Source organism: Trachurus japonicus, chromosome 8, assembly GCF_045865225.1.
Source record: "Trachurus japonicus isolate A0001 chromosome 8, Traja_1.0".
Classification (NCBI taxonomy): domain Eukaryota; kingdom Metazoa; phylum Chordata; class Actinopteri; order Carangiformes; family Carangidae; genus Trachurus; species Trachurus japonicus.
Genome location: NC_140914.1, coordinates 18,545,971 through 18,559,097, shown reverse-complemented (window position 1 = coordinate 18,559,097; position 13,127 = coordinate 18,545,971). Strand labels below are relative to the sequence as shown.

General features: G+C 40.4%; 1 protein-coding gene across 1 annotated transcript in view; it reads right to left on the bottom strand.

Annotated features, from left to right (window-relative positions):
* The window catches only part of pitpnc1a (phosphatidylinositol transfer protein cytoplasmic 1a), a 49,151-nt gene that overhangs the window by 11,417 nt on the left and 24,607 nt on the right, over positions 1 to 13,127 (bottom strand). Inside the window, exons 3-4 of the mRNA XM_085784396.1 lie at positions 5,803 to 5,951; positions 931 to 1,019 (exon numbers count right to left, since the gene is read on the bottom strand). Of these exons, the coding sequence (XP_085640522.1) occupies positions 931 to 1,019; positions 5,803 to 5,951 (238 nt within the window). The remainder of the gene's footprint in view (positions 1 to 930; positions 1,020 to 5,802; positions 5,952 to 13,127) is intronic.

Sequence of the window (13,127 nt, the reverse complement as noted above, 5' to 3'; positions counted from 1 at the left end):
AACTCCCACCATCCCTCCTGACCTCTACCTCTCCTCCTTCCCTTCTGCTCATGGTGGATTGTGTTGGACAGAATATTGCTTCCCCGGCCTTTTGCCCTCACAGTGATCCCATATAATGGCTGCCAGCAGGTGAACAGAGCCACAGAGCTGCAGGAAATGGGGGTTTGTGTATGTGTGTGTGTGTGTGTGTATATAGTGTGTGTAGTTCTTGTACAAATCAGCAGAAAACCATGTTATTATACAGAGACTATTATTAGAGACAGTGGCTTTCCTCTAAACCAGTGCTATTTTTTTTATGATATACTGTGCTGTAGACAGCTTTGTGTAACGGCGCCATTGACTGAATGTGTATTTAGACGGCACCGTCCTCAGAAACTTCAGACCCATCTCCAATCTACCATTTCTTAGTAAAGTACCCCAAAAAGTGGTCGTTAATCAACTTAACGCCTTTCTGAATAGTAATAACGTAATAGAAAAATTCCAATCAGGCTTTCGGACAAATCACAGCACAGAAACTGCACTGGTAAAAATAGTAAATGATCTGAGACTCGCAGCTGACCCGACCATTGACCATATCTTAATCCAACGATTTACAAACTGGGTCGGACTATCAGACACAGCCTTGAACTGGTTCTACACATACATCATGGGAAGGAATAAATACAATCTGTCCTGCGGTGTTCCTCAAGGAAGATGCCTTGCCCCTCTACTGTTCTCACTATACTGTATATGCTCCGATTATTGCTTATTTTACATTTATTTATTTTTATTTCCTTTCTTCTCTCTCTTTTTTATTGTCTCTAAATGTAAAGCACTTTGAGTTACATGGCCATACGACAAGCGCTATACAAATAAAAGTTATTATAAGAATTATTTTTTATTATTAGTAGTAGTACATTCAAGCACAGAGATGTGTAATAAAAGCATTACCTGTTATAGTGTATGGGTAATAGTTCCAAGCCTTCTCTGTGACATAGAAAATTTTAGGGACGACTGCTCTGGCCCAACTGGGAAGCTTGCTGAAATACAGAAAAGAGGATTGGATAGATTAGTAAACAAAAGTACAAAAAAAAAGAGTTTGTGTGTGGTACAGTCAAAGTTTCTTCACTTTTTTCCCCGGGCCTATCACCCAGAATAAGCTATGATAAGCATCCAGCTGTTTGCAGCCATAATGAGGGCCATACAAGGCAGTGATGGCGGCCCCTGGGGGAGGTGATTACACTGATTACACCATGTACTTTGAAGTGGAGACTCACCGGGGTTGCACAGTGGTAGATCTAACGAAGGACACGGAGGGCAGAAACTACAGAGGAGCAGCTATTACTGAGCATAAACGGATTCTAAATGGTGATATATGCAGCCAAGCCACCAAACGCCATATTGAGTGTCCAATTAAAAGGGGAAATGATAACTGAGATAGGGGAACAAGTACGGTACTACTAAACAAGTTCAGTGGTGGGGGTGGCTGACTAGATGCGTCATGCACTAGTCTGTTTTTAAATGTTTCATAATGAAATAGCATCATTGCAATAAAGGCTTTTTAGTTTTTGCCAGGGGAGTGCCTTGGATTTTTTTCCTTTTCTTTTTGAAAACTTTTGAAAACACTCGATTAACAGTGGGAGAAAAAGTGAGTGCAGTCTCATCAGAGTCTTCTCAAAAATGGTTCACTTCAGCCCAAAATCACACTTGGCCCAGATTTCCACTGACTGAATATCAGTCAGTGAAGCGAGGCAAATAGAACCGTAAGTGTGGGCACAAAGCCATCATTAAGCTGTAGCAAATTTCACTTTCAGAGCAATTAACTTTTAAACCAGCCACTGATTGTTTTAACTCTCCGCCCTCCTCCTTCTGCTGTGTTGAGAAGTGGTCATTAAATGCGGAGAATATGCAGGTTTGTAACTGAGAGTCTGGACAGGGACTGTGACACTGGGACATGAATTAGACGGTTCCCCCTCGGTGGCCCTGCAGTGGCCTGTCACACAGCCAGGAGGGAGTGTCCAGACGCAGAAGAACGGTAACACTGACTTAACCTAAAACTACACACTGACACACACACACGCATGAATGCACAGGCTGCAGCTTTAACATGGTAACAGGTGGTTTGTGGGTGGAGAGACGCAGGCGTGGCGTCCGACAGTGACTGCTCAAATTAGCCATTACTTGCTGTGACCTCGTCTCCCTCTGCCCACACACACAGTAACACTCAATGTGAGCACTAAACCGTCCTCTCCTCCGAATTTGCCAATGACACTTCACATTTCCCAAAGGCCCACTTACTTGTCACTTCTGACCACAAAACCTCACCCTCCCTGCCTCTCACTCTGACTCTCCTCTTATTGTTTCCGTCTCATTGCCTTCCTATTGGGAAAAATTGGCCCAGCTGTCTTTTAGTATTTTATTTTACTTATTATTAATGTTTCGCAATAAAAGAGGACATGGAAATAAAATAAGAAATTAGCTTAGTGAAATTAGCTCCAAAATGTGAAAATAACATAACGTAACAATAAAAAAGTTGCAGCAAATAGCCATGGTTGTGATTGCTTATTAAGGTAGGGTCCAATGTTGCTTTGCACCTCTATAATGTAAGCACATTATTTGACAAAATAATTTTGGAGACTATTTTAGGTAAATGAATCAACTAATTAATCCTTTCCTAACAGTATGCATTACTTTGATCTCTTGTGTTTCTAAGTTGGCTACCAAAGAAGACAAAGCCTCCACCTTCGTTGCATCTTTTGTCCTGCTGTTCACTGTAAGCAAAGTCTAATGAAACTATGTTCATATTGAACTAACTTGTTTTCCCAGTTGTGTAATGAATGTAGTCCTGAGGTCTAAGTTGTTCTACTAACAATGGGCCTCATTCACGAACCGTTCTTAAGAACAAATTTGTTCTTAAGTCCTACTTACGAAGTTTTTACGAAGATTGTGGCATTCATGAATGTTTTCTTATCCAGAATTTGTTCTTAACTAAGAACAAAATCTACGAACAGTCAGGAGTATACTTACGCACTTTTAAGTGCTGAGACTTCTGCAAAAATAACTGATTATAGCGTTTTCTTCTGTTCTGCAGTTGTATGATATTATATGATTTGAATAAGAATTATTTTCTTATCTTTTATGATGTTTTTAATAATCATATACTATATTAATAATAATAACTGACAAATCATTGCAGTCTCTTAAAAAACATTATAGACACTTAATTCATATCAGTTTTTTTTCCTCTTTTTTTGGGGGGGGGGGTAAATGTGTTGTTTGTCGTTGTTGTGCGCAACATACAGCTGCCGATATGATTTTTTTTCCTAATTGCGGGCTGCAACAGTGCACTTACTGTAAGTGTTCACACTACACACAACTGTTTTTTTTTTCATATGTGATAATATGATGATATTTATGATGGCACACGTGAGAGTGTGGTCTCTCTGATAACAACCCGAAGAGCTGCATCCACTGCTGACGCTACTAAATATAACTAAATATAAATATAAAAGTATAAACTAAATATAAGCTTTTTGTTTGTTTCTGTGTTTCATTCCTGCCGCAGTAGCGCCACTTCACTACTTTAGTTCTTTTTACGTTTGGAGTCTGGTGCTCCCTCCCAGATTTTCATTTGAACATCAACTTTCTTTCTCACTTCACCTTCTCTGCTCAGTGCCTGTGGGTGCTGTGTGCACACGGCCCTGCAGTCTCATGCCCTTTTACGGCCATTGATGGGGCTGTTACCTATGCTAATCATATGTTAATTAGACTCACCTGGCACACGCCCTCAATTTACGAGGAGATGGCATAAGAACACAGCTGCGAACAATTCTGAGGCTTACGAACGCGTTGATGAATCTGACGTAGGGTTTTCTTAAGGAACCTCTTAAGAACAACTTAAGAAAGAATCTAAGAAGATTCTTAAGAAGATATTGGTGAATGAGGCCCAATGCCTTTTAAGCCTGAATTGTCAAACCTTTCTTCACCACGGTCCTGCCTAAATGCCCCACCTTGGTCCAGTTGTCCATTTTGGCAAGACACTGATTTTATATAAGCTCACACGTCTCTGCCTGCAGCTGACCCTGTGCTCTGATCTCTCTATGGAAATCAATAGTTTCAAATTACATTACTTTGACAGGAGTTGGCGATATTGATGGATTTGTGTCCCTGCCAACTCTTGGTGTGTATTTATTGGACTTATTGGATCGGGTGACTATAAGCCTAAGGTATACGACTTTCCGAGTGCTAACTGATTTATTACTGTAGAAGTACCATGCAATGATTAATGCACCAAAAATGTGAAAAGATGAAAAATATTATGGCCTGGAAAGGGAGAACTAGCAAAACGTTTGAGGTGTGCATGATGATGGAAATTGCAGATGTTTACAGCACTTTCTTTATAAAGTCTGTGTTAAATTAACTAGATGGACCAGTATAGTCATATGCAATGTGCTACACCTGTTCAGCCAAAAAGTTCACTTTTATTATGCCTGCAATACATTTTTTAAGCAATGTATCCCTTAATTAGCTTGTAGGTTACATTTTAAAACCCATGTTTCAAATGTCTCGAAGCCAGCCATCCCCAAATTCAAGAATGCAATGTGAAAATCTGAAACCCGTTTTGGTTTAACATCATTAAATAACGCAACATCAAGCATTCATTGTGGCTAGCCACATCAAGTGGCTGAACTAGCATGCTACAAGAAGGAAAAATGTCAAAAGAAGGCTGCACAGCCATTGGATGTCAGGAAGTGAGCACATCAATACACAGAGACCAGTGACTCCCGACAAAAGCATGAAAGAGTAAACGTAAACTCTATTGAGGTGGTGTTTTGGTTTTATCGATATAGATATCTATGTAGATATTCTTTTGGACATCAAAACTTGAAATAAAACTGGAAACTTGTAAGGAGAAAAAAAGGCTGTTTTGATATTCTTTTCTAAATCATCTTTTCTCTTTGTCTACATCTCATCCTTTGCAATCGTTAGAGATTTAATAAGCGAAATCAATAGGGCGCTGAGCCAGGCCTTCATCTGGATTCACCTCAGTGCTGCATTTAATGAAAAGTCCAAGTCCATGATGTTTTGTGCAAATACTATGCACAATTATGTTTTCACTCCGATGCTGCCCCCCGACAAAAAGGTTTTACGTGTGATGAGGCGTACCATTTAGAGCAAATTAACAAATGAGGGTGTGGAGAACATACTTCAGACTGCACCGTGCACCTAATTCAATTGTGATCTACATAACAGAAAATCGAATACTCAATTTCACGCTTATCAAGTTTAACACAGCACATGGCCAGCTATGAGCTGGAAAATAAGCTTGAAAAGAAATGAAGAGACGCCTAACTAAATTTCCCCCCTGCTCATTCCTGAAACACAACAGCAACACTTAATACAGCAAAGGATTATAACATTTTGATATGATTGTGATATTAATGTGTTATGCTCATCATTACATATGCATTATGTGACTATTCATACTCTAATATTTGTTTTAACTAGACAGTATACAGATATTGACATAAACATATCGTTAGACATCTAACCAGTTAATCGATGTGTCATCATGTACAACTGCTGCAAGGATGAGTGGCGGTAATGCAGTGAAAAATGTCACATGATCTTTTTTGGTCAAATCTCTCCTGACAGCTTTATCAGTAGCAGCCTAATGAGCGTAGACTTGCGATAGGACGCTGAGGATCTTTAGTGACAGTTAATAGAATAGAATAATAGATAAAGAAACTAAGTGGCCTTGATGTTTCTATGGTGGTTTAATTAAGTTGAAAATAGGACACATGGCAAAAGGGAGGCACTCACTTGTTGAGGTAGATTCGTTTCTCGGTGAATTGTCCTGATCCGTGCTCGGGGTCCTCATACGGCTCATTCTGGACCACCTCCACACCCTCCCCACGTTCACTCTGCTCATGACTGTGTTTACTGATCATATACAGCTGGCCAATCCGGTACTGAAAGACAGGTAGGAGACAAACAAACAAGCCTGATATTAGATTGACTGATTTTATTAGATCAAGTGAGTTTAAGGTAGGAGGAAGAGGTCATCCCGACCTATTAACATCATTACAGCAAGAAATTGGCCTAAGGGGGCTGTTTTGATGAGGCAGCTTTGAATAAAAAAATCTGTTCTTGCTTGAAGTCCAGGAGTTGACTCAGCAGTATAATTTTATAGCTGCTGTAAGAATACGTGCAAAGGGGAAAATACCAGGATTACTGCTCTCACCATATGGTCATGACACCTGGGGATAGTCGCCATAACGAAAGATAGCTTGGGGATTAGGAGCTTTCAGGAGCATAGCGACAAAGGTCTCGTATCGGGTCAGGACCAAGCAGCACAACATAGTAGCAGGCAGCAGTAGCCAGCGAGGTGGACCTATCCCACGGCCTCTTGTGACACACCAGGCAGTACCCGCAGTCTTTCACTCATCACCCGATGACCCACTTGGTCCAATGACAATGCCCTTCTTGGTCGCCTTGACAGACTGGACTTGGCCGTCACATGGCAACTATTTTCCATACATTCGGAAAACGACGAGCGATGGAGTGAGACTCTCCAGGACGGAGATTTCCATTTGCTTGTAGGCCTATTTCCAGGCTGTGGAAATCGATACCCCCCCTCCACACACACTCACACACACAGATCCAACCAAGGACAGCTATGTTAAGCTAGTGGAAAAAAGACAAGGACTGCCTGCGATGTTGACTTGTGACTCCACATTCAGACACAAAAAGTAAGGAATGGAGAGAAGAGCAATGTGATAGTGTGGTGGAAAAAAGCCACCCAAGTGTGTACCAGTAAACAAGCTCAGGTTGTAACTTATATGACAAAGTTAGATTATTCCGTCTGCTGACCATGAGAGAGACGCAAAGGGCTGCGACAGAGTATTCCCAGCTGGAATGTGGACGGTGGTGCGTTTCTGACCCAACAGCTGTTGGAGTCCGGCACTATTTTTCTGTTGCAATGACTTGGTCGCAGACCAGACATAACAGAGGAGGAACCTGTGCTTAGTTGCACACAAACACACAATTGAGCTTAGACGACTAGTAATACAATCGACCAATTCAACAAAATGTAGAAAGACACTTTATGTTCTCTGAATGTGAAATTTTGCTCAAATTTTGTAATTTTTCATTTTCTTTTGGACTGGTGGTTGAGCAAAAAAGTAACTGCCATATTTCTGATAATTTATAAACCAAATCATTATTACTCTTGTACATGATGTTATGATTATTTTTGTTATATTTTTGTTTCTTTATTGGAGTAATTATTGATGCTCTTCTATTTTTACGACCCAATTTGCTGCTGCAATATTGCAAATTTTCCCCGTCTTAGGACTAATAAAGGAATATCTTATCTTAATCAACGATCTATAATGAAAATAATCATCTCATGAAAATAATTCTCATCTCTTTTACATCCAAGTGAACTACACATGGGCATATAAAGCCCTCTATGGCAGTGTATTAGACCTGGCATTGACATGCATCTCGTGTTATCCAATCACAAGTGGACAGCTCTAAGTACATCCGTTTACACCTGGCATTAAAATGTGTCTCCATGTGTCTCAAGTGAGCACTTGTGATTAGATCTCATTTCCACACTCTATCCACAACACAAATAAACACTATTATTTCCTAAGGGAAGTGGTCTCAGGTATTTGGAACCCATATGATTGCAGGGACAAAATGTTTCTTTTTTTTTAGCAAGTCTGACAATAAGATACAGGTCCATTGTCAATGTTTGGAGTGTGTGTTTGTGTGTTTGTGTGTGTGTGAGAGAGAGAAAGTGAGAGTGAGACTGCACAGCTCCACAATGAAATGTCAGGTCTTTACTGGGCCAAAGTTAGCAGCTCACCGGTGACCACAAAGAGCCTTTAGCAGCTAAAGAGGTAGATATTTCCCTCGACAGCTGATGGAAAACGTAGCTAAATGGAGAGTGAATGCCGATCTTCCACGCGTCGGGTGACATGAATGCTAATTTTGCTCCATGTTCATAGTTTGCTCACATCGGTTTGCCAAATCAACTTTGTAAGTCAGTGATGTGTACAGTTTGATGCGCTGTCGCCAAGTGACCAAACAAATCAATTAAATTAGAAAAAACTGCTACAGGTCAACAGGTGGGTCACACACTGGGTTGAATAAGAGTAAATTACTATCACATGTGAAAAACCACAATATCACAGTATTGTATTTAATATGTATGAGAAGAACACTATTGGAAAGTATTGCATGCCAAACATCGATATAGTATAAACACCACTGACAGAGAGAGACAGAAGCCACAAGCTGAAGCTAACCACCAGGGACAACATCAGCTTTTGACTCAACTGATGACACTTGTATACTATCCCTTGTTATTCATTACAGCATCACAGTGAATTTGATGTATACTGTCATTTTAGTGAGAGACGTGGAGAGTGGGGGGAGTCCATGACATTCAGACGGCTTAAAGACAGAGGAGGCTGTCGTACAAAAAAATCGGTAATTACATTTCCAGAGATTCCTGTTTGAGCAGAAAGTACAAAACAGACAATGAGATGAGAGACAGTCAAACAGGACACATAAATCTCTCTGCTGGATGAAAAGCATCACGGCAGAGTGCCACTTGAAGGGACCTCTGAGCGCCGCTCTGATCACACTGATGGCGAGCAACAGCGTATGAGCATTAAGCACCATCGTTCCTGTTTCTCTCTCTGCTCATTCAGGGATCAGATATATTGTGTAAACACGCCGGGGCCATTGTGCTTCCTTTTCTCCCCTCCCCTGTATTCAGCCCATGTCTGCTGTCTACCTGAGAGCTGTGGTTAATGAATGAGCAGCTGTTTTCATTGTTGTCTTTAGAAATCTCATTCTAACGACTAGGAGGGAGAAGTGACCCTTGATGCGGGTTAGAGTGGCCATGAATAATCTCTTATTGTATTCTGCCTTAGAGACAGTAGAGCTATCAGGCAGGTTTATGGCCGACAGCAAAGAGAAAGGTGTCGTTTCCTTTTCCTCTTCTACATTTCCCTTCCACCTGTTATTCCCAGTCACTTCATTTTCTAAATTCGCTTCTGTCTTATTTCGTTTTTTCCTCACTCGACTGCACTTTCCTGCTCATTCAACTGTCTCCTTTGTGAACTCATCACTTTCTGCCTTAAAACTTTGCTGTTATCTCATCATGCCGTATTTATTGAAAGCCACAAACAGTCCAGTCACTGGACAAGTAACGGCAGTGTATCATTACATGGTGGTGCTACTCTTAGTGCCAGTTATTATTGCACTTTAAAAGAGCGACACTGGCAGGGTGAGCTGAACCAAGAAAAATAGACTAAAAGTATACCTTTAATTTTGACCTCCTTTTCTTACAATTTCTCTATGAAACTGCATCATTTTCATTTCACAGACTTCAGTGTTCTGCAGCAAATGCATATAAGATGTGTTTCCATCACAGGAACTGTCCTAGGAACCTTTAGAAAAGGTGCATTTTGACCACAGGAGCCAGGGTTTTAATGTTTGTTCCAGGGGAACTGATCAACCAAAAAGTCTTTCTGGTACAAAAAGGGTGGGGTTTGTAGTGCTAGAACTCACTGTATGTATTGTTCACCTGCCATGTTTAACAGTACAAGCCCACAGCTGCAAACCAAGTGTTTTGTTTTGATTTGGTTCAAGATGGAGAAGAAAGCAGATGACAGATGGACCAAAGAACAAGTCCAGGGCATTTGTGTTGCAATAAAGCAGCACAACTTGGATCTCCATACTAATAGGATAACAATAGCGTCACACACATGGTGATGTTGGGCTGTCTGTCATTTTTATGGCATCATTGCTGTTGTACAGCCTTCATATTGAGCTGGAAATAAAAGTTCCAGATACTTTTTTCTTCTTTTCTTCTCTCAGCTATAAACAGCTGGAATAAATCTAGCAAAGGGTGGGAAACAAAAAATATGCTAAATGCACCATCAAAAGGTTGTTTTAACACTTGGGGTTTCTTTTTTGGACAAAGTAAAGCAGGAAGTCTTAATTAGTGAGCTTTAGAGGTGCTTGCAGACAGATATTGATCATTTGGACAGAGGCAGGATTTCTGTTCTCTCCTGTTTCCAGTCTTTTTGCTAAGAGATTAGACTTTATAAATCCTACAGGGAAGCTAACTAAACCTTGGATAAACTCTACCTCCTACTTTGTTCTAACTGCTGTATGTGCAATATTACACTTATGGCTATGGTCGATGTTGAGAAAGATTGATCATTATTATTAACATCATTTAGATGGTGGTTATGGCCCAATAGTATGATCTCAGTGTTTCCCATAGACCATTGTGTGGCGCAGTGCCACAGAGTCAAGACAAAGCGCCACAAATTAATTTTTTTTTTTTTTTTTTGGTGCGCTACCCTCCTTCCAACCCCCTTGACTCCCCTGCTCCTCGTCCAGACCCCCTTCCGCATTTGGAACTACGAGTAGTTTGTAAGGCCCTGAGCAATTCAGCCATAGACATACTGTATACACAAAATCCACTGGCAAAGGATGAAAGAAAGCGCAAGTCTGCCACTGAAAAAGCAGAGACGAAGAGGAGTTGTGACAAAACTAAAGTAAACATCGTGTCATAGTTTGACCGATGGAGAAAGGTGGCAGCAACATCATGGTTAGTTTACATTTAGTTCCCTACAAATGAGTCAAAATACATCCTGATGAATGTAAATTGTGAAAAAAAATGTAGATCTATACATGTATTTGAGTCACTGTGAATATTTAAGATGAACCGTGACGACCGCATTGAGCCTGTTCTGTGACTCAACTCTCTTCTGGCTCTCGGTTCTAACACAACAGCAGGTGGTGGAGAGCTGTGGTCATTGTGCGACAGCCAAGAAGTGTGTTAGTGCACATGTACAATAAGAATCCTGACATAACGCACATATACACACAAACACACACACACTCGCACATATGAGACAATACCAGAATAAGATGTAATTAAAATTCAACCAGACAGAGTAATTACTGCCTTGAGTGATAAGTATTCATGCATAATTGACTGTGTTCCCATTGTGATAAATAGCCCCTGTTTTTGAAGTCCATTTTAGTGTCTGTGTGTGTGTGGGTGTGTGTTTGTGTGTGTGTGTGACACAGATCTTTATCTGCATGCAGACATATAAACAGGCAACAGACGATCTTTATCTAACCCAGTGCTCACACAAAGATAATCCATGAAGTTTCACCTTATTATCAAAATAATTGGCTCAGTTCATGCAGCAGTCATTGCATACTCATTTGTATGTGAAATAGTCAATTCCTTTACAATATACTGATTTACACTGAGTATAATTAGTACCTGGTGTTCAGTGTATGATGTGCAAAAAACAAATGGCTCAGAGTCAGAGTTCTGCTCAACAAAATACTGTCATTTATCATGTCTTTGTGGAATCCATTTGTATTGTTTTATCTCATCTGCCCATATGGTGGATGAATTATATGAACATCAGACACCGCACATGGGTATAAACACCCTGCCTGTCCCCGCAGATGAGACACAAACAGTGGCCAAAAGGAACTGTCCAAAATGTGAATATGAAACATATTTATTTATTCTGGCAAAGGCTAATCCTAATTTTTCCAACCATATGGTAATGAAAATATTCCAAAACCTGTACCAGAGATATGTGTTTGGAGTGAGTAACACTGCAGCAGCTAATGATTTAAAAAAAAACAAAAAAAAAAACATCAGTCAACTACATTTGGTTGATGATCACATATGGACGTGCAGCCGGTGCACAGCACACATGTCGATACATTCAGCTGCAACAAACAAAAACCTTTCAGCAGATGAGGCGTTCAAGCGCTTGCTGTAACACTCTGCCCTCAGGCTGTGTGAGAGGGATACGTCCATTCTCAAAGACTTGATGAAACGAACCGGCACCCTGGGAAAAGGGGAATTGTTAAATATCATACATCAGATCAGTAAGAACGGCATGAAAACATATCATCAGGCGGCCTGGCGCAGAGCTGCACAAACTCATACGCTGCCGTGAATTATATTTTGCTGCAGGGCAAAGCATGTCGCAGTGGGGTGGAGGTCCCACAGAGGACGTCTGTCATTAAAAAACATGTAATTGTGAAGAATCTACAGAGAGTGTAATTCGGCTGAGGTTGTGTTGGACATTACTGTGACGATGCTGCTCGTGTTCAACTTACAGAGGGAAGTTGAAGAGCAGACTGGAGCCTGAAAAAGAGACAAACCTATCTGCTGTATACATCAGGTCGATCTTTGAATGTGTGTCCTAAGAAAAGATTGCTTTGGGCAACATGCAGAAAATGTCAAGATAAAAAAAGATAATTTAATTCTTGCACAGGAAGCTAGTAATAAAAGGAAAAAAAGTAAAATCAGTAAAATCAAATCACAACCGGTTTAAATTAGAGAAAACTGTATTGAAGTATTTTAATGGACCAGACATAACAATTGATGGCTCAGCACAGCAAAACGAAACCTGAAAAAGGAGACTCAGGAGCTTTGTCAGGTATCAATTAAACATTAGGTTACTAAAATGAGATTTAGAACTGGTAACAGCCCAACAGCTGGAGTTAACTCAATGTGCAGCTAAACAACAGAGATATAAAGGGAGGCCTGCTGACAAATCTCTATATAAATGCTGAGGTGTTACAGAAAATACATGTGACACCACTGACATCTCACACACTCACACATTGAATGGGGGAGGATCATATACAGTATATAAAAAAAGCATTTCTTGTCTAAATATGAGCAACTCCTTCCTTCCAACCAAATGGCAATACTTTCAAATACCATAACTCTAACATGGCTGCTTCGTTTTATAACAAATATTTCAGCCCCACTCTCTAAACTTCAAGTATTAAAGAGCAGAACAAACTCTGCTGTCCCAGCAGAAATGTTGGCATGCTACTGAGGGAGAGTGCACGCAGCATGACTCACTGTATTTGCTCCATCTGTGCCAATTCAGCAAAATATGAAGGTGAACGTGAACTCTTCTGTAATTCTATGATAAATCTACATGTCATATTAATGACAGAGACAATGTAGGATGATGCCATGGCAGCCAGCTAGGGAGAAGCAATGTGTTGTGGCAGCTAAACAATAATTTGTGCAAACACAAATGGACGATTGGCTTTTCTAA